Below are 20,729 nucleotides of genomic sequence, written 5' to 3'. Positions count from 1 at the left end.
GGAGCAAATATGGTAATAAAGAAACTACTTTGTACAGGTTACCCAATAGACTTGTTCTATGCACATCCAAGAATCGTCATGGCGATATCACTACTTGGAAATATTTAAATGACAGTCAAAAATGGTACCCACCTGTATTGGTTGAGTTTAATTCTCTCATGAACATTAGTAGAAAATGTGGCCACGCCTACTTGTGCGTTGTTCGGACCGATATCAAACTGTTTGGTGAAGTTCTGAACAAACGTTAGCATTTTATTGAAGTTTGATTTGGTCTCGCTTCCTGAGGAATCCAGAAGGAAGACAATGTCCGACAACCCGGATCCACACTCTGAAACATGCATCCTTTTCGTTTACCTCCCTAAACAAGTATATTATGGTGCATTGTCGAAACATATGAAAACACTGTTTCTTCTTTGATAGACAACGAACCTAACTCGGGTTTTGAGGTTAGTTAATGTTAAACACATGTACTGTACATGAGTAAAATACATACTGAAGAATATCTAATTCAAAATACACATCCTACAAGGATATTAGTATTTTCCGTGATACACTCCCCATGAAAATCCACCACAGGAACCTTATATTTGTATTGATATGATCCACATACTGTCACTATTTTGAGGGACGGAATTACGTTCGACCTTCTTAATACTAGTATCCAATCTAATGGCATACAACTGTTACTCTTTGGAATCTTTAAAAAAAGATTATAAAACAGAAAAGACTTTATATTTACCTGGGTCAATTACTGGCGGATTGGGAACTGCAAAAAGGATACGTAATTAGTCTTATTTTGAAGCATTATTATTAAATAAATGCTTAACAAAAGCAAAAAGACCATGAACTTACTGGCACAGGCAGCTGTTTTGATCTCGTATTGTATTGATTTCAGGACGTCAAAGTTTGTGACAGTAAACACGTGTTGTAAGTCAGTGGCAATTCCGTTTAGCTCTACCTTGCTGACACTATTACCTATACCAACTGAAATTACTTTAACACCCATATTTTTCAGTTGGTTGGCCTTATCAATTGTCCTAGAGGTGGAGTACGACATGCCATCCGTCAATACAATAGCTATTTTTTGAGCATTAGGCCTGGCGCCGTGGTGTGAGTAGAAATGGAATTTAGCACTGGACAGACCAGAATCGGTATGTGTAGATCCTCCAGAGTAACGAATGGTATCCAGCTTGTGTAAAATGGACTGCAGATCGTGGTAAGTGTTGAAGTAAAACTCACTTCTGGCATAATTCGAAAATGTCACCAGACCAAACTGAACGTGTTGTGGACCAATCTGAAATCCCTTCATAAAGTCAGCTGTAAAATTCAGTTCTTTCTTGAAATTGTCAATGCCCTCACTTCCTGAAGCATCCAGAATGAAAACAATATCCGCTGCCTTGTCGCCACACTCTGGTGATAAAAGAGAATTCAGTGGTAAACAATGGGTGTGACAAAGTCAACGTTTGATTAGATAGCCATGATTGTCAAACGAAGCAATGATCACAAAACAGTCATCATGCAAAGGGAAAGTTTCTCCATTTAGATAACTAAATTCTGTTTGCTTATCTCCTCTGCACCAACATGAAAGGTATGGACACGTACATGCGTTTCTGAAGGAAACAAGTGATCGTGAAAAATATGCACTAACCTGTATTTGGTTTTTCATCTGTAAGTAAAGAAGAAATGTAAGCCGCCATAGCTTTAAAACAAATAGTGATAGTCAAATACAGAGGCGTAACTGTGTCAGTGTATATTTCAAATTACTTCTACATGTTTCCAGTTGTAAGTCCTTTTGTAAAGTAGCAAGAGAACTGAAGTCAGTAGCGGTGAACATGTGGTTTTTGTCAGTAGCAATAACAGTCAGCTCCGATGTGCGCACGCCCTGGCCTATTCCTATGGTGATGACCTTGATGCCATCTCTGTGAAGTTTGTCGGCCATTAAGGCTGTCGCCATTGGATCAGTCGACTGGCCATCTGTCAACACTATCAATATTTTTGGAACACTTCCATCTCGAGCTCCATTTCCAGTGCTAAAACTTTCATTCTGCAATGAGCAGGCCATTTTATTGCTTTTGTTTTAGTTCTACAATTCTCCGTAAAATGGAGTCTAAGACAGCTTCTAATTCTTACCAAAGCGAACTGCAGACCCAGATCAGTGTATGTGCTTCCAGGAATGTAGGGAACATACCCGGTAGCGTTGATAAGGTCCGTCTTGTTTTGGTATGTGTCGAGCCAGAAATGCCCATGTGGTTTAGTGGAGAATGTTGCTAAACCGATCTGAACAGCATCAGGTCCAATGTCAAACTTATCTGTGAAATTTTTAACAAAGTCGAGTTGGTGCTCGAAATTGACGGCGCCCTCACTGGCGGAAGAATCCAAGAGGAACACGACGTCTGCTTTGCTTCCATGGCAAACTACAATGAAACCATGATAAAGACCTTGTTTTAAATACATGTATGTACTAATTGTCTTCTTTCTAGCGATTTAGATAAAGGTTTAAACTCGCATTTTAAGGGCATAGATACACACACAAAATTAGAAAAACTATTCGTAAATGTTTTAATATTGCTAGACCCCATATTTACCATAAAATGGTCCCATGAAAACAACTTTATTTTTGCATAATTCACAAATCTTTACTTGAAAATGCAATGGAAAAACATTACCAAAAATTATAATCCTTCAAAAACGTCTTTTATTGGTACATTTCATGTATGAATGACCAATTTACATTGTTGTTTGATCAAATAATTGGGTCCTACTTCATTTGATGCGTTCAAAATCTTGGGTATCATATGACCTTGAATAATTCATACCATTATATCCACATGTGGAGGATTCAATGTTCGTCATCAGTGCCTGCAGACCGTTGAAGTCATCTACCCTGTAAACATGTTGCGGGTCTGTAGCAATCGCCTCTAGCTCAGCTTTATTGGCTCCACTTCCTACACCAATGGAAATCACCTCTATTCCCATCTTATGAAGTCTGTCAGCAGCAGCTATAGTTTTGGTGGGTCTAGTAGATGCCCCATCTGTGAGGACGACCACCCATTTGTCTACTCCTGATCTACCCCCGTTGGCGGATGTAAAGCTATTGTTGGCAATGAAATCCAAAGCTTCTCCTGTGTGTGTGCTACCGAAGTGGTGTGTAATACTAGATATAGCTCCTAGAACTTGGGTTTTAGATTGGTATTTGTTCAGATTAAATTCTGGATGGATACTTGAGGCAAAAGACACTACACTAAATTGTGTTTCGTTTGATCCCACGTTGTATTGTCTTACAAGGTTTTTGACAAATGACATTTGCTTTGAAAAATCTGTACTTGAGATACTTGACGAGGAATCTATGGCAAACACGATGTCCGCCACTGCTGATTGACAATCTGAAGCGTAATAAGTGGGATTAGTTTCCAACTGACAAAACAATTAAATCCATATATCTCTGAGAATTATCAACATCTGAAAAATAATCCAAAGTACAAGATGATGATGATAATGATGATAAACTTACGTAAGGCCGCCTGCTGACATGCCGCATTGGTGAGTTGATTTTGAATGGTGTGGAGCAGATCAAAGTCTTGCACCTGGAATACGTGTGCTGTATCGCTAGCAATTGACTCCAACTCGGAGTTAGATACACCGTCTCCAATACCAACAGCAATGACCTCTGCGCCAGAGCCGTGCAACTGCGTGGCTTGGGATCTACAGATAAATCAACGTGTTGAAACTTAATTCGTGCTATGAACAGCGAGGACAATTGTCTATCGTCCATTTTCTAATCAGTTTCAATGTGACACTTGGATCTTTTAATCTACGTTAGTGGATTCACAAAAATAAATCCATAGAAAGATGGATGTGTCCAGTATGTAAATTTATAGAAGTATTTCAAATTCATCATGTTAATGAACTGAACTCAGAATGGATTCAGGTGAAATTCCCTTTAGAAATATGCTTTAGCAATGATAAAACATGTACAAACAATAAATTTGATTATCCACTGTCCTGAAAGTGAAGTTTAATTGTGTTTCACTCATATCAAAACAACATAATTGTAATAGGTGTAGTATCCATTTTAGACCTCTGTAATGGACTCACACCGGTGCAGTGAGGATTGGTTAACATGCGGTGGTGATCAGGAGGTCGTGGATTTGAGCCCTGTTCGTGACTTGCTGCGTCCGACTGCTTCTTTGCCAAATGTCTGGCATTTCGAAGTCGCGGGTCTTTCAGATGAGACCTTTAAATCCGGGGTCCAGTGTCGCTGGCTTTGGCACGTTCAAGAACCCTCATAATCACTGCCGTGAGTGCCATTTATAGGTCTAGATATGTGACACTTTACCTAATGCTGGTAATGACACAATACGAATGAAAAATTCTCAAAGGGACATAATCCAAATAAAGAATTCCAAAGCAAGCCGTTAAAGACGTTGAATTTTGTAAATCACGTTCTTTTTCATTTCCTTTTCATTTTATTGCACAGGGTATTCCCTTAAGAGAGGGATCTTCTGGAGTGTCTTCAAATCCCCTGTCTTATTTTACAATCATATCATTTGGCGACTAGTGAAAACTTACCTAATTAGATTTCTCCCAAATAGTTTACACCATAAATTATTTATTTACTATGGACATTGATTTCCTAGAAAGTCAGAAAAATTGTCACAAAATAGATATGCTTATGGAATTCATATAATACCTACACAGTGTGTGCATGGTTTGATGATTGTCCATCGGTAAGTACGATGACAATTTTTTCTGCATCAGCTCTTCCTCCATGTTGTGGTAAGAATGAAACGGTTTCTGCAAAACTGAGGGCCTTGTCGGTGTAGGTAGCGCCGGGTCTATAGGAAACTCCCTGGATGGCACTGATCAAGCTTGGTTTAGCTGGATGTGCATTCAAGTAGAATTCATTGTGCACTGTCGTAGCAAAAGTGACAACACTGAGCTGCGTCGCGTCAGGTCCTATATTAAATTGGTTAGCGAAATTTTCCACAAATTTCAGCTGTTTGTTGAAATTGGTGCGTCCTTCACTGTAAGAGGCGTCCAGTAGAAAAACGATGTCCAGTTTGGATCTACATCCTGGTAAAAATGATACATGTAACTTACTTTTATTACATAAATTTAATGTGCTATAAGAACGATGTATCTAGAAATAGGTGACGACAGCTAACAGTATCTGTATATATTTCCTCGATCTCCTCTCCGTACGAATTTCTAAATTGTATTTTTTTTTATTTCAGTCATATAAAAATCGCATCGCAATGATGATTCAAGTTTCCATATATACGATGACCACGTCAGGCTATTTCTTTTCATGTCAAATTCATGTCAATTTATTGTGCGAAATTGCTGCAAAGATATGATCAGTTTGGCTTTATGTCACCGGTATTCTAAACTGCATGCGTGTAATGTTAGCCTTCGACATTTCGAAAGACACAATGACCTCTTCAGTCGTATGTACGCGATAAAATCCAACCTTTCCCAAGTTCACTGTCAAGGAAATCTACGTATGGTTATATGGAGCAATTTTTGATAAAATAGTCTGAAAATGTGCACAAATCCAGTTTAGACCGGTTGGAAGCATGTTAGTCAATTAATGTATGTAACCAAATATGATCCATACTACATGTACAAAATGTGACTTTTAATTTCAATGACGTCACTGAATTGTGATAAGAAACTCCCGGAAGGAAATGGTCTGTATGAGTTGAGTAACTAGTATACCGAACCTTGCATTAGTACATCTTCAGAGAAGTAAAGAAGCTATGCTAAAAAAAAAAATAGGACTGAAAATATGCCCAGGTAGCACAGGTACAGGTGCATTCGCTGCGGATCGAGATCGATCGTGAGGAGGTTCCGTAGTTGCCCACCCGGGCACGTGGGGTTTTTCATACATCAATGACTGCATTATGCCAATAGCCATTCCGACGAGAGACATTGATATAAGTTACTATTACTATATAACTAGTTTGTGAATCTTTGTAAAATAAAGACCAAAATTCATACTCACAAAAATTTCACTCATTGGTTTTCCAGCTTATAACACAAAGCATTGCCCAATGAAAATGATCTAGTCTGCCGAACAGACGCTAAAAGTCAGTGGATTAAAAGACACTTAGGTGGGTTTTTTGCAAAAGAAAAAGGAAATATATACAATGTTTCACCTGTTGGTACTTGTGTCCACACCACGGACGTCAGCGCTGCTACCAGAAACACTAGTTTCATTCCGAACAATCAGACTTCACTCTGCTAACTACGTTCCAGTTGTGGACTTTTAATCAGCAGTCCCTGGCTGAGAATGGTTACCGTTAGAACACCTGTTCACATGGGAATGAACCAAGGAAGAGCAGAGAAAATATCTCTATAATTAACAAGGAATTTGTATGTACAGCATGTAATTAAACAGCTACCAATGTACTGTCTGGGGAACGGCTGACGATGTTCATAAAGGACATCTGTAGTAATTTCGGTTTGATAAAATGTGGGTTATTTAGCAAGGTGTGTGGATAATGAAAATGTTTTTTTTTGTGTTTTTTTTTTTGTGTGTGTGTGTGGAAATCCCAGGTGGCCACGTGACTTAATTGTATACAATGATCCCTCAAAAAGTACCTAAACCCTCCTCTCAATATGAAAACAAAATATTCTTGCACAACTACCGGTATATATAACTATATATATATACAGTGTATAATTTCTTTGAGTGTTAAATACTTTCATTGATCGGTTACGGCGGCGGACATCGGGAGCGGAAGAATAATACGAACTGAGCAAAAATTATAAATTTCCAAACTTCTTTTCCAAGACTTAATAAAAGGATGTAAATGAAATGAATACACATGAATAGAAAATTACATTGATTACATTTTAATCTGATCGAGTTCAATTGTATACTTTACTTAAAGTGTATAACCTATACAGCTTGATTTAAATACAAATGCTTTATTTTCTATGATAATATCCAATTAATAAGGCATATACATGTAAAAGTTTAAATGTAGATCCGCCACTATCCCTCAGTATTAAAATTAGAACCTCGGCGTTTCCCTACGGTCTGGATCTAAATATTAATAATGTATAATATAATAAATAAAATTTATATAGCGCGTTATATAGAACAAATTACTCTAGGGCGCTTTACAAGGGTAGCAGTGAGGAATGCAACAATAAAAAAAACCAAACAATTAAAAGACAGTATGACATAAAATCTTACATCCATAAAATCATCAAAATAAAACATTATTATTAAGATCGATAATTAAAGTGGGTTGGGGGGGGGGGGGGGGTAGAACACAATGTTCTAAAGAGTACTCCAATATATTCCAATAATTCTTATTACAAGTTAATTATGTACTACGTAGAATATGTCAAGATAAATAAATTTTAAAAAAACCAAGCAGAATAAATACAAGAGGCCCACAGGCTTTATCGGTCACCTGAGTACTAGTGCAAAGTATCACTACTCCCAAGGGCTATGAAATCTAGAAAAAAAAATTCCTGTTCTGAATATCTAAGCTAAATTCTAATGTTCAGCAACGGCATAAAACAAGATGTGTTCTTAAAACTTCAATGCCCTCAAAAGTGCATGTACACTGATGAAAGGCTTCACATAATATGATAAGAATAATAACATTAAAAGATATGACTAATCTGGACCCATCCTACAGTCAAAATTGTAAAATTCCCCATTTTTGTATCCTTTTCTACTATTCCTAAGTATGATAGATTTTATACAGTATCAGCAAACTTAAATAAGTCCTTCAAATCATTAAATTATAATTTTGCCACCACCTTGAAACCAAACCCTTACCCCTCTGATCATCCAATTTACAATTTTGGTAAAGGACTACCTACTCTATCTAAATACCCATTTAGTTTCAATAGCGCTAAAGAAGATGTTAATTAAATGTGTTTCCACATAAACACTAAATACTAAGTTTGGCCCCGGCCTGGGGTCAAAACCACAGGCACTTGTTTCTGTAAATGACTTAAGACTTCTGTATACTAATAACAACACCAAGTGCTTGTGGTCAAAACCCCCAATATCAAGAGCTCTTTGAGCTATGTCAATAAATCTTTACATGACTAATCTTTGTGATTATTCCTGCCACAAAGTAAGTTTAATATTCTTTTTGTTTTATATCATACACAGAGGAAATTGTATAGGCCCTACAGGAATCATCATATCCGTTTGTCTGTCTGTTCCATGCTTATTATTTTATTTTCGTCCCGGTCGGTATCCCGATTAGGAAGATAACAATATACAGATCAATGTTGGAACGAATTTTATTTCATGGAAACAAAATTAATTTCGTAGGAACGAATTAAAAAAAAAAAAATCTCTTCCACCTGTCCTTAACCAGCCACCGTAAGATCGGGCTCGTAATTCGATTATTTGTAAATCAAATCACATCTCGAGCTTTCTGATAAATGTGTGCAGTAAGAATATTTGTTTATTTTTAAGCATTAAGCCTCCGATACCAATATCCAAATCATTACAATTGTCGTATTTGACAAGGTATGGATTTACGAGATCATTAGATCATTTCATTTTGTAGATGACGAAGGCACATTTCCTTCTAGGTATTAGATAACTTGAATTTCCTCTGTGTATGATATAAAACAAACTAAAACATTTTGTTCGGAAGTAGTTTAGATATCTGTTAAAAACTATATTTGTAGCATGTTAATCCATTTTTTCAATAACATGTCACTAGCTCTTGTAGTTTTTTAAAGTAAACGTGTACACATGTTATATGATGCATTGTCATGATTGTGCACATCTGCTCACTGATAAGAAAGAATACAGAGTCCCGAGTTTTTCTGATTCTCTTTATTCACATTTTAGATGAATTGCTGAGATGTCTAAAGCAACAAAAAGAAAACATGTTACAAAGGAAGTCTTAGATGAGTTTATTCTACCAACTGAGGGTCAACAAATTGTCAGGGTATATTCTTTTTTTTTAGTTTTTTATGAAGGAAAAACTCAGTTAAGTATACACTATCAAACTTCCCGTCTCCTGCTCAGTCAGCCATATTTGAAATACTGCGTCTGAAACTGTGACGTCACGGGTATTCTATTTATCTCGCTTCTGTTTCTTTCTATTAGGATATGGTACATGCGCGAGTGCTATCGAAAATTAGTCTATTTTTAAATGTATGCGCACACATCAGATTCCGAAAGAACACAAAATGTCGAGCCCGGTGGTATGAAATTAAGTCTGATCGTGCGAGAAAATTTTTATCTACGGTAATTTAAATTCGAATCAGTTGACTTCCGCTAGTTTTTTCAGTTCAAATCGTGATAAAGAATATATATTTGCAGAATTTTATTGCTCATTAATGGAATTTTGTTGAATAAAACGATAATTTTTTCATGGTTATAGAGGATACGTAGATTCTTTTGGTATTTTTTTTGTGGGGGTACACGTTCGTATTACAGGTTACACTTTGACTGAAAATCATAAGTCTGGCACAGAAAAATGACATAATGAAGTAATGTGCTGAATATTTTAACAACATGAGGAACAATACAAATTAATCTCATAAACACATTGCCCCCAGCTGCGCAGACGACTGTAAAAATTGTTAATACACGAAATATCACATATATGAACAAGATCCCTTATTGCTCAGAACTGCACTGCCAGCATTCACTGAGGAAGTAGGAGGGGGGGGGGGGATATATATATATATATTGTATAGTGTAATAAATTTTCTCTCCCTCTCTTATATCATTAGCTCACACATGTACACACTCAAATATATATATATATATATATATATATATATATATATATATATATATATAAATATATATATATATAGATCTATATAATATATAAAACAGAAATAGTACACATAAATTATTATATATAGACTATATAATATATATTATATATATATATATAGAAAATACTGCACTAAAACCAACATGCAACACTCAGAGATCAGTATATTAAATATGATATATGGTATAAAAAGTCAAATTAGTATATATACTCAATTGACTTTGATATTTCTAATATATATCTCTCTGTGTGTGTATGTATAACATCAAAAGTTGATATAGTATACTCATTTGACTTTGATGTTCCCATTATTTTAAAGATATATATATATATATATATATATCAAGTCAATTTAGTATACTCGATTGACTTTGATATATCTATTGTTATTATTATTGTGTGTGTATATATACAATATACATATATATATACAAATATATATAATACACATATATATCTGTATATATATGATATCAAAAGTCGATTTAGTGTACTCAATCGACTTCAATATTCCCATTATTTTAAGTTATTACCTTGAAAATATGTCTTAAAGGGATACCTGTTTTTTCTTCCCCCTTTTATCTTCAAATTTTGTTTTTTACCTAGTGTATTTTCATTATGCTATACATGACCAGACCTGGGGTCAATTACTTTAAAATGTAACGCATTAAATTACAATTACATTGGAATTTTCACCTTTACAATTACTGTTACTTTCATTCATATAAGTAATTAATTAAATTACAATTACTTTGGTAAAGTAATGAATTACATTACACATTACAATGCAAAAAAAAAAAAAAATACGAAGAAAATTCATGAACACAAATTATTTGAAATTAACTTTTAAATCAGATTGTGATTAAGTATAAATGACCATTGACTGAACACATTAAAAGAATGTTTTTATTTGAAAGAATGTATTTATTTTTTTTAAATAAATGGGGGGTATCCACATTTCAGATGCCTGTGGTAGCTGCTGCATGCAGTATAACATTCTGCATGTATACCCTCTAAATATTGGAGAAAAGTTGCATATACATCTAATTTGAAAAGTATGTGAATACTACTTATCTTTCACCATACATCTTGATGACTGAATTTCAAGTTCATATAAATTTTCTAAAGAATCTTATATTCATAATTTTAAAAGTTGTGTCCGGAGGAAAAAGTTTTCATCAAGATATTTGGTAAAAGATGAGAGTTGTCTGTACTTCTCATTTGAGTCTGAGCACACATATATAAATAATATATAGGTGGTTTGAGACCAAGATGGACATTTAAATGTTGTAAATCAGTGTGTTCATATGCATACACTTAAAATAATCCTTGTTTATAATGGAAAGTATTGTTGCATATATACATACTAATTTGCTACATTGTGTAAAAACAAATAATGAAAAGGACAAAATCTATTCAAAACTTTATTTTTTCTACAGAAATGGAGCATGAATTAAAGTTAAAGTGTATGTGTAGGCTCTGTGGAGTGAAAATTCCCATTAATTCCAAGTCTCATCCCAAAGAAAACTTCAAAGCTGCAATCACCTCCCTTTATTATATTGACATTGACAGTGACTCTGTGAACATTCATCCTCCTGAAATTTGTACAGCATGTAGACTACGACTCACATGACATTTTCTACAACAAAAAAAGTAAATATAAGAACAGATATCAAATGTAAATCCCCTCTGCATATAGACTAGATACAGCTACATCTATGCATGTTCATTTTCATGAATTCTTGCACATTATTACACTTATAATTTGTGACACTGTATTACACAATCTCCTCTAAAACTAATATATCATCAATAAGTTTTAAAATAATCGTCAAATACAGCTTACCTTGTCTGTAGAGGGCTCGAGAGAATAGCGCGCGGCTATAGCGAAAGTAGGGCTCGACGTTCTTGCAACCGGAAATACGGTAAAGGTTATTGCCCCTACGCACGAGTTATCGTTCTTTGCAGGAGACGGCTTATATAACGGAAGTTTGATAGTGGTATACGGTTACTGTATTGAAATATAAATTGATATTTGAGCAAAAGAGCAGTGTGCAACCAAAGGATAAGCCCAGTCTAATGCCCAGATAGTAGTTGGAATTCTGTGGAAATAGTAAAATGTTGGTAGCACAAGCCCAAGCGGACTGTAAATATCCAGTGACATGTGAACCTCTCTCAGTTAAGGACTCTCTACCAACATTGAATTCAATGGAGTGCAGATTGTACACACCTTCAAATTTCAGAACCCCAAAAGGCATCAAAGGGAAGTAAGGAAGACATTTCAGAAATATTACGAAAACAGATTCAGGAAATCCTTTCTTGTGATGATAACATCTTTTTTACACTCCTTTCTTATTTGGTTCTAATATAATTTCTCTTGTCAACAGAAACTGTTATTATGGTAACAGGAACTTACTGAATTACCAATTGGAAATAGAGAGATATTTAAAGATAGACAGTTTTAGAGTGAACCTGGCCTAGTTAAATCTAATTCAGGCTAGTTAATGTACACTAACCTGATGAACAAGTGATAAGAAGATTTTGCTGCAAACTGAGAGACAGTAAATAAAATTTTTAAAAAGTGATACAGGCCTGTTCAAGGTATTTTATTCAGTCCCAAATTATGACTTATTTTCAAATTAAAAAATTGTCACTGTATTTTGTTTATGCTGCAAGATATCGAATGGAAATTCCTCAATTTGTGTTAGAGATACATGTATAACATACAAGGAATGAAATTGTATTTCACGTGTCACATTGTGAATATTGAAAAACTTGATACCATATTGCGAGTTTTTTCTGCGGGTCTAAAATTTGGCGATTTGATAGCTCAAAGGTATGCTAATATTTTTAGCGGAATAAATTTTGGCGGACGGGGAAGAGTTATCTCTTGCAAATACTGAAATCGCAATTGGGTGCATATTTGGTGAGTGAAATTTTGGTGGAAAGCTATCTAACTGCTAAAATAAGCCAAATTTATCACCCTGTGGAAAAAACCTGCTATACAGTATCACTACAGATTTGGGGCAATAACTGAATATTACTTTAGTTTACTTGGTTACCTTCAAGATTTGCACAGACCTTGAAAAGTGCTAAAAAATTTAGCATATCAATGAAATTTAGGTGAATTTGTAAAGTAAAAATTAAAATCAAGTAAGTCCTGGAAAATTGTATCTTTCTCACTAAAAAGAAAGTATTCTAAGTGATTGTATTTCAGTCTAAGTACTTGCATTTTAATTAATTTCTCTGAAATAAAAAAAAAAATCATTGAAAGGCTTCAGCTGGAAGATTTTATTGTATGATTTCCAAAAAAGAATATTACTTCTCTTTCAATATGGCATCCAAACCAATGTATTTTTATCCAAATTGTAGAGTAGAAGCCAAATATATATTCCTGAAGTGCTAGAGTGCTCTGAAAAATGTGTCTAGATCTTTAAGAACAATGACCTTTATCAAGACAAAGGAAAGGATACCTGCAGCTGCAGGGAGAAAAAACTTTTTGAGGTCTACATCATACATGTATGTGTATTTTTTGTTTATCATGCCATTGCTACATTGGATATTACAGGTGACTGCAGGCAGGGGGAATAATTTACATGAAGTAGAAACCGCCCAGAATGAGCGGTTCTTGGTTAGCATGCCCACGCGGTTCAGAAAAAATATCTGGATCAAAAGAGGTAATACAATTAGCTCTCCTGAGTGTCGGTGTAGACTAATTTAGATGATATGCCTTAATACTTTGTGAACTTGGTAAATCATTATTGATTTGTCAATTCTTTATAAAATGACGAATTTATTAGTTTATTTATTTCATTCATTGTTCGTATTGTGTTGTGAATTTACCTCCTTCAACGTATTTTTTAATCTAGGTGATTACATACTTATTGAACCCATTGAGGAGGGTGGAAAGGTGAAGGCAGAAATTGTGACTATTCTGTACAAAGAGCAAATCAAATATATCCAGTGTGAGGGGAAATGGTAAGCTGATTCATTTCACTCCTCAAAAAGTTTGACAGAATATCGGGCCCATTCCCAATGACAAAAAATTGGCCATTTTCCCAATTTCATGAGTAAAATTTTTCAAGTGGTGGGGGAAAATCGATGAATAGAGTCAAGAGCTGAAAATATGGTTGTTTTGTTATTCTTATGTTTTAAGGTGACTCCATACTCGCAGTTTTATCTGATACAAGTTTGAAAAGTGTATTTATTTCCATTCATTAGAGTTAAAACTAACAAATTATCAAATAAAATACATAGGTCATCACACTTTTTAAGATGAGAGACGTACAGAAACAGAATCATATATCACCGTCAGAAAATTGCTATTTTCCTTAAACAACGTTATCAAATTTTCATAAAAACTGGTTATGACGATATAGTAACATTCATAACAATTTCATGAAACTATATCTTCACAAAAATATACAAAATGTCTGTAAAAAATAAAGGAAATCTATCGCATAATAGACTTGATAAAGAAATCAATAGAAACAGAGTTATTGCCCTTGGATTCAATATTTTGACATGTTTCATTGATTATTCCTCGATAACTTAGACTTTTAAAATATTTTATTTCTAACAAGATTTTTTACAATAAATATCGGAAAATACTCCAACAAAAGTTATGTTCGATTCATGCATAAATCTAAATAAATAATTGATTTTGCAAAATCTGATGACATCACAGGAGGGTGGAATTACTTTAAAGACAGTAACCTCAAATTTCCCTATTTATCAAAAGCAATCATGATTTTCCTAATTAAGGGGGTCCTGTCTATTAACCAAACAGTGACGTGACGGCCCTGAATTTTGAGTTCATGATAGCGAGAATTCTTTTGAAAATGTCACTTGTGTGTAAATTGCATCATCAGAACTAATCTCAGAAATCAAGTATGTAATCCTTTTCCATTGTTTAAAGGCCAGCCGAATTTGCAGTAAAGGAAAGCAATGCAGATGAAGGAATCCCAGCAGACATGTTGCCCCCTAGTGATGAGGAAGATGAGGAAGGGGAGATGACTGTTCTGAACACTAATAGGAGAAACATTAGTTCATTTGAGGAGAGTGGAAAAGAAAGTTCAGAGGATGAGGAGGAACGATGATGGAAGTGATGATGATGAGAGCGACAGATTTAAGGATTGCCAATCAATATTTATTGTTTGAATATGAATACAAATCACAGACTATTCCAATTGGATGTTAAAGTATACTTAAAATTGAACAAAAAACAATGAACACAAGAGTACATAAAATATTTTCAGTACATAGAATTATGGTTTTCTTCAAGGCTACAATATAAGACAAACAGCGAAGATGGGAATTATGGTGCACCTTCATTGGGCCACTTCAACATTTTCAAAATTCCTTTCTTGCCCCAAGATTTATTTCCAGGACCATAGCCTCCATATAATTCCAACGAACATTCCTTGCGAGAAGCCTTCCAGCCAATCTGTTGCATGGCAGTCATTGGAAAGCCTGCTCTTGGACGAGAGGGATGAATTGGTGGGAGCTTTAAGACCGTACTTCCAGAATCGCCCCCTTTGTTTGGTGTAGGCCTCTTGTGCTCTTTATGACACATTAATAGCTGTCTATTCATCTGAAACATTTATGACGTGTGTATCTTTTGTGATTAAATAAAGAATGACATATATTGTAAGAAATGTAACTGACTTTGTTGATAGATATCATAATAGACTCAGTATAGTTGTTTAGACCGGGTGTAAACATGGCCAGATTTATGAGGTAAATTTTGCCACATATATATGTAGTTATCTTTAATAAAGCCATTAAATTTATGAATACTCTCCAATATCAGAGAGAGAGTTTCAAAAGAACAGTCAGAGCCATTTCAGACCAAAGAATATATACTAGTACTACTGCAATTTGTTGCAGATGAAATGATATTTTACAAAAATGGAAGTCTAGAAACCACTTACAGTTTCATATTCTTGAATTAGGTAGCCCCACTTCTCCGGCCATTTTTGTCTCTGGGATGATGCTTCACGTGTCGCATATTCTTTCCTGGTGAAAGCATCAAAATTTGTTTAAAGCTGCTAGGATAAGGTAGAACTCATTGATACTGTTTGGATTTTTATGCATTACAAAGTTTATGTTTAGTAGAGTCCAGTAAATCACTATTTTTGCGAGAACTACATTTTGTCTATACTTCCAAAAGTTGCCTATATACAAACTAATGTTCTCTGAGGCACTGACTGATGACTAAGCCAAGGGCTTGTCGGGACTTGTAACGACGACCAGATAAGAACTTTTTAAGTTTTGGAAAAAGGAAAAAGTCGCATGGGGCTAGATCTCGAGAATATGGTGGGTGTGGCAAGACGGTAACCTTTTCCGACTTGAAAAATTGCGTCACAAGCTCAGATGTATGTGATGGAGCATTATCATAAAGTAAACGAACATGTCTAAATCCTGACACTGGGCGTCGTTTATGATAATATTTCTTGAGCGTTTTTAGTATAACATCTCGATAGACCGCCCTATAACACTTTTGTCCTTCGGCACCGGAATTTGTACGGCTATACCATCACATGAGAAGAATATGCAATAAAGAACCTTCTTTGTGCTTATGGTTCTTTTGGCAACTTCAGGCCTTCTACCGTGTTTAGTTAGCCATATTTTGTTTCCGATTTTTCTTACTGGTTCGAAATAGTGAAACCATGTTTCGTCACCAGTAACAATGTTTGCAAATGATCTTTGATTGAATTTAGGAAACATTTTGAGCAATTGCTTAGCGTTTTGTACTGGTACCCGTTTTTGGTCATCTGTCAATATATGCGGAATCCATCTGGCAGAAATCTTTCGTACTTTCAAAATACGCTTCAAAATGAAATTTACCCGTAATAGCGATATGCCAACAACTTTGGCAATATCACGAATCATGTATCTGCCATCACTTTCAATTATTTCCCTGACCTTTGAGACATTTGCCTTGCCTGTTACAGTCACAGGTCGGCCAGATTTTGCTGCATCTTTGACGGATTCTGTGCCAGTCAGAAATTTCTTTCTTCACCTTCACCTACGAACTGTCTAAGATACCTTATCAGACCCATAAACTTCCCCCAATTCAGTAAATATCTGCATTACCGATTGACCGAGTTTTGTGCGAACTTTTATATAAGCTCTAATTTCTTCAATATTCTCAACCCGTTTCTCAACCATGTTTACAACAGTGGTCAACTACTGGCTCTAATAAAATGACTATAAGTTTAAAACTATGTGGAGCTGAAGGCTCGTGTTTATACCGTTGGAAAGGTATTGAATAGAGCTATAAAAGAGTATCATCATTCAAGAAATCGTTCAAAGCGTTATCGTGCTGTGGTACAATACATATTACATATCGAACAGCCCTCTTATTGATTTTTACATCAAATTCAATCGAAGTTGGCTTTGGTACAACGACGGACCTGTATTTAAAAAGGTTGGGTTTTTTCCAACCACATACAGAATATGGTTATACTGACCGTGAAATGGATTTCAGAGTACATACAATACCAAGTAACTCAATAACTTTGACGCTGTTTGCGTTATTAAAAAAATGTAAAGAAGCAAACAAAACTGTAATGTTCATCCGACAAGCAATTTGAAATTTTGAATTTTTTTTTTACCTACCAAATTTGGTCGTTTTGAACGAAATTGATACTGCCTTTGTTCAAAGGTGACGGCTTGCCCATGATTACAGAGCATCCAGAATGCGGTCACTGCAACGTAAACTATACAGAAAGTAATTGTGACGTTAGAATATTGTGACGCACTGTAATAGTGACGTCATGCAGTGTTCCTTTTGTTTGACTGGAACATCTAAAGTCTTGCAGATGGAAAAAGAAAAAATAAGTGGATAATCGAATTACTGTAGCAGAAATTTCAGGGGGGGGGGGGGGGGGGCTACTGGTTTTGATGATATTTCTAATAATATGATAAAATGTGGTCAAAGCTTTTTATTACCATGTTTCTATAAAATATTTAATAGCTGTCTCACTTCTGCAAGTTGAATGCCCAAAACCATGATCCTCAAATTACATTATTCCTTTTCATTAAAGTAATGACATTTCTGATCTAAATAATTACAGGCTTATTACAGTTACACAAGCAATTAGAAAGTTAAAAATATTGGACATTTGTCACGGTAAATTTGTTGTCGCGATCCAGTTTCAGACCAATGTCATAACTAATAATTTTTTTTATTAAATGAAAGTCATTGTTGTTAAAATTGTATAGCCCCCCCCCCCCCCCCCCCCCCCCCCCGAGTGTGAATATATATGATGTTGTACACGTACTTTATTTATGATGGGGCGGACAGGGTAATATATATATATAGAGAGAGAGAGAGAGAGAGAGACGGAGAGAGAGAGAGATGGGGGGGCACTAAAAATCAACAACACTCAATATCCAAAGTAACAGATCCGATATAAAGAGAACAAAAATGATCAGCGACACGAAGAACACTCAACTGTCAAATTTTCTAGACAACCTCCCCCTTCTCCAGGACAATATAATATCTACATAGAAATAAATGTAATAACAATAAAAACAAACTTACCCCAGAACTAAATTACAAAGGTCGGGGGAAAACAGGTATCTATATATTGAAATCGTCAGGTTTTTCACAGAGTTATAAAACACGTCGGAGTTAATAGGCTGTCTGAACTTTTGTTTTGACAGTAATATTCGTATTGATATGAAAATCCCTTCCATTAGTTGATTCATCATGATTTTAAATGATACGAGCGTGATCGGATTCCATCAAATATACATATAACAGCATTACATGTACTGTAATATAATACTAAAATATGGAGTAGTAGTTGCCTGAATTTCTGGAATAAAAAATGAAATAAGATTGCCCAACTTTTTAGAATTATCATCAAACCTCCAAACCAATTTCAATTGCATAATTTATATGAGTCACCAGTCGCGGTGGTATCTAATTAATTTCTAAATGAAAACAACACAGATAATTAATACAATTATATATTTTATTCTAAAACTGCACAAGTATAATACAGTAAATAAGAAGATTGTATATCTATATTTACAATAGACCACTGTCAATTCCACGTAAACCGTGGCTGCTGCAGAAATTGACCGATGTCGAATTAACGTAAGTGTATACTATTGATCATATTTTATTAGAGACTTAGATGAAAAGAAAACAAACAGTAGAGGAGAAGCGGTTCTAGTAGAGTGAGAATGGAGACTTGCTGCGATATCGCTGCGCTAATTGTGGAGGAAATCGGAGGACAGGGGTAGTCTCTGGACATAAGTTCTGCCTCGTACAACACAGCGCCAAAAGGCCAGCCTGAAATACAAACAGTTAACCAACTACAATTCAAAGAAGTTTTGCCTAGTACAACACCGCGCCAAAAGGTCAGTCTGAAATACAAACAGTTAACCAACTACAATTCACATATGTTTCCAATAAAAAAAGAAAGAAATATCTATTTTAGAAACTTCACTGGAATATATATATATATTCACGGAAGTGGGTATCCAAATAAAGGGAAATTTTCTATGCTTTATATTAAATATTTCTTCACTTAGGGCAGTTATGTTCATTTAAGAGTTCATTGCTATTTCTGTGCTTTATATGAAATATTTCGAATGCAATGTGTATTATGTATGATCTTCTTAAATGTACGTTAAATAACTGTATCCCATTTCCATTCTCAATGACCGTGTAGCGTGTGACAGCGTGGCGAGAATTCCATCGTCATCGAAAGCAAGTTTTATGACTTGCCTAGATGGTCGAGCGGTCTAGCGCGCTGGTTACATGCTGCTAGGAGATTTGGTTCCGCAGGTTGTGAGTTCAACCCCGGGTAGGGGCGAAAGTGGGTATCCAAATAAAGTGAAATTTTCTGTGCTTTATATATATATATATATATATGAGTCTTATATATATAAGACTCTAAAGTACGATGGTCGCTCAAAAGTGCGATGGTCACGCCAAAGTGCGATGGTTTGTTAACATTACGGACGCCAAAGTGCGATGACCCCGACAAAGTCAGATGGCGTGAAGTTCAGTAAACATTTAGTGATATATTACCATCACTTTTAAATAAAATATATGTACTGAATCTCTGTATACAATTGTGTAATTGTGATGAGAAATAAATTCAGTTCAGTAACGTTTGTGACGTCACGTCATTGTGATGTCATTCCTAACGTCTTTCAAAATAAAACCGAAGAAATGCAACATGGACAACAGCAATGGCAAGGTTTACACTGTTGAGGATAGTGAGAACGGTAAAGTACATTTGTTGTCGAACTATCTACTTCGCCCAAACATTCTTTGATTCACGATCATTTATTACTTGTGACGTACACGTAATAAAATCCTGGGGATATGCTATAATGCAGAACATTCTATATACGATTTCGCGTTGGAAAATTTTGTGTTTAATAACACGACAACTTGATGGTAATAAAATAAGTTCTTATTCTTATTTTTCATGCATGGATTTTGCACTGATATTTTGGCGAAACAACACACGGTTGGTACAGTCTGTACCAAAACAGTGTCGTTTACATATAGTTTGTGGTGTATATTTACATTTTACTTTTATTTCTGTAGGAATTCCCAGTCGTTGAATTAGTCGTATTATTTATCAATATCCATATGCACATTAATCACATTTATGAGGAAATAGCTATCATTTCAACTGGTAAAGATATATTGAAGGCAAAACCATTCGAAATGTAAATATTCTAGAATGGCGGTTTCATCCCAAATTCATATATATATATATATATATATATATATATATAAGACTCCAAAGTGCGATGGTCACGCCAAACCCCGATGGTCTGCGCCAAACCCTGATGGTGTGACACGCCAAAGTGCGATGGTCCACACTCATGCGCCAAAATGCGATGGTCTGACACGCCAACGTGCGATGGTGTGACAGGCCGAAATCCATTGGTTTGTCTGACGTAAAG

At 35.2% G+C, this 20,729-nt stretch overlaps 3 protein-coding genes across 11 annotated transcripts in view; 1 reads left to right on the top strand and 2 right to left on the bottom strand.

The window, feature by feature from the left end:
• The window catches only part of LOC125651038 (collagen alpha-4(VI) chain-like), a 31,318-nt gene extending 24,724 nt beyond the window's left edge, over window positions 1-6,594 (bottom strand). Inside the window, 10 exon segments of the mRNA XM_056165456.1 lie at window positions 133-328; window positions 740-766; window positions 853-1,410; window positions 1,649-1,666; window positions 1,765-2,044; window positions 2,131-2,414; window positions 2,817-3,383; window positions 3,512-3,702; window positions 4,695-5,073; window positions 6,159-6,594. Coding sequence (XP_056021431.1) covers window positions 133-328; window positions 740-766; window positions 853-1,410; window positions 1,649-1,666; window positions 1,765-2,044; window positions 2,131-2,414; window positions 2,817-3,383; window positions 3,512-3,702; window positions 4,695-5,073; window positions 6,159-6,219 — 2,561 coding nt within the window. The 5' untranslated portion in view covers window positions 6,220-6,594.
• A 1,777-nt stretch (window positions 6,595-8,371) lies between these two features.
• Window positions 8,372-15,439, top strand: LOC125650319 (probable RNA-binding protein EIF1AD). The gene is given in 6 exon segments (XM_048878502.2): window positions 8,372-8,509; window positions 8,840-8,939; window positions 13,351-13,459; window positions 13,652-13,760; window positions 14,701-14,871; window positions 14,873-15,439. Coding segments are annotated over 5 exon segments (546 nt in total). The 5' UTR covers window positions 8,372-8,509; window positions 8,840-8,852; the 3' UTR covers window positions 14,943-15,439.
• A 3,311-nt stretch (window positions 15,440-18,750) lies between these two features.
• The window catches only part of LOC125650318 (uncharacterized), a 33,093-nt gene continuing 31,114 nt past the window's right edge, over window positions 18,751-20,729 (bottom strand). For all 9 annotated transcript variants that reach the window (XM_048878496.2, XM_056165454.1, XM_048878499.2 and 6 more), the window contains one exon: window positions 18,751-19,092. In XM_048878496.2, coding sequence (XP_048734453.1) covers window positions 18,923-19,092 — 170 coding nt within the window. In that variant the 3' untranslated portion in view covers window positions 18,751-18,922. The remainder of the gene's footprint in view (window positions 19,093-20,729) is intronic.

This window comes from Ostrea edulis, chromosome 5 (assembly GCF_947568905.1).
Source record: "Ostrea edulis chromosome 5, xbOstEdul1.1, whole genome shotgun sequence".
Taxonomy (NCBI): Eukaryota; Metazoa; Mollusca; class Bivalvia; order Ostreida; family Ostreidae; genus Ostrea; species Ostrea edulis.
The sequence above is the reverse complement of the archived record's forward strand: the minus strand, read 5'-3'. Positions and strand labels throughout refer to the sequence as shown.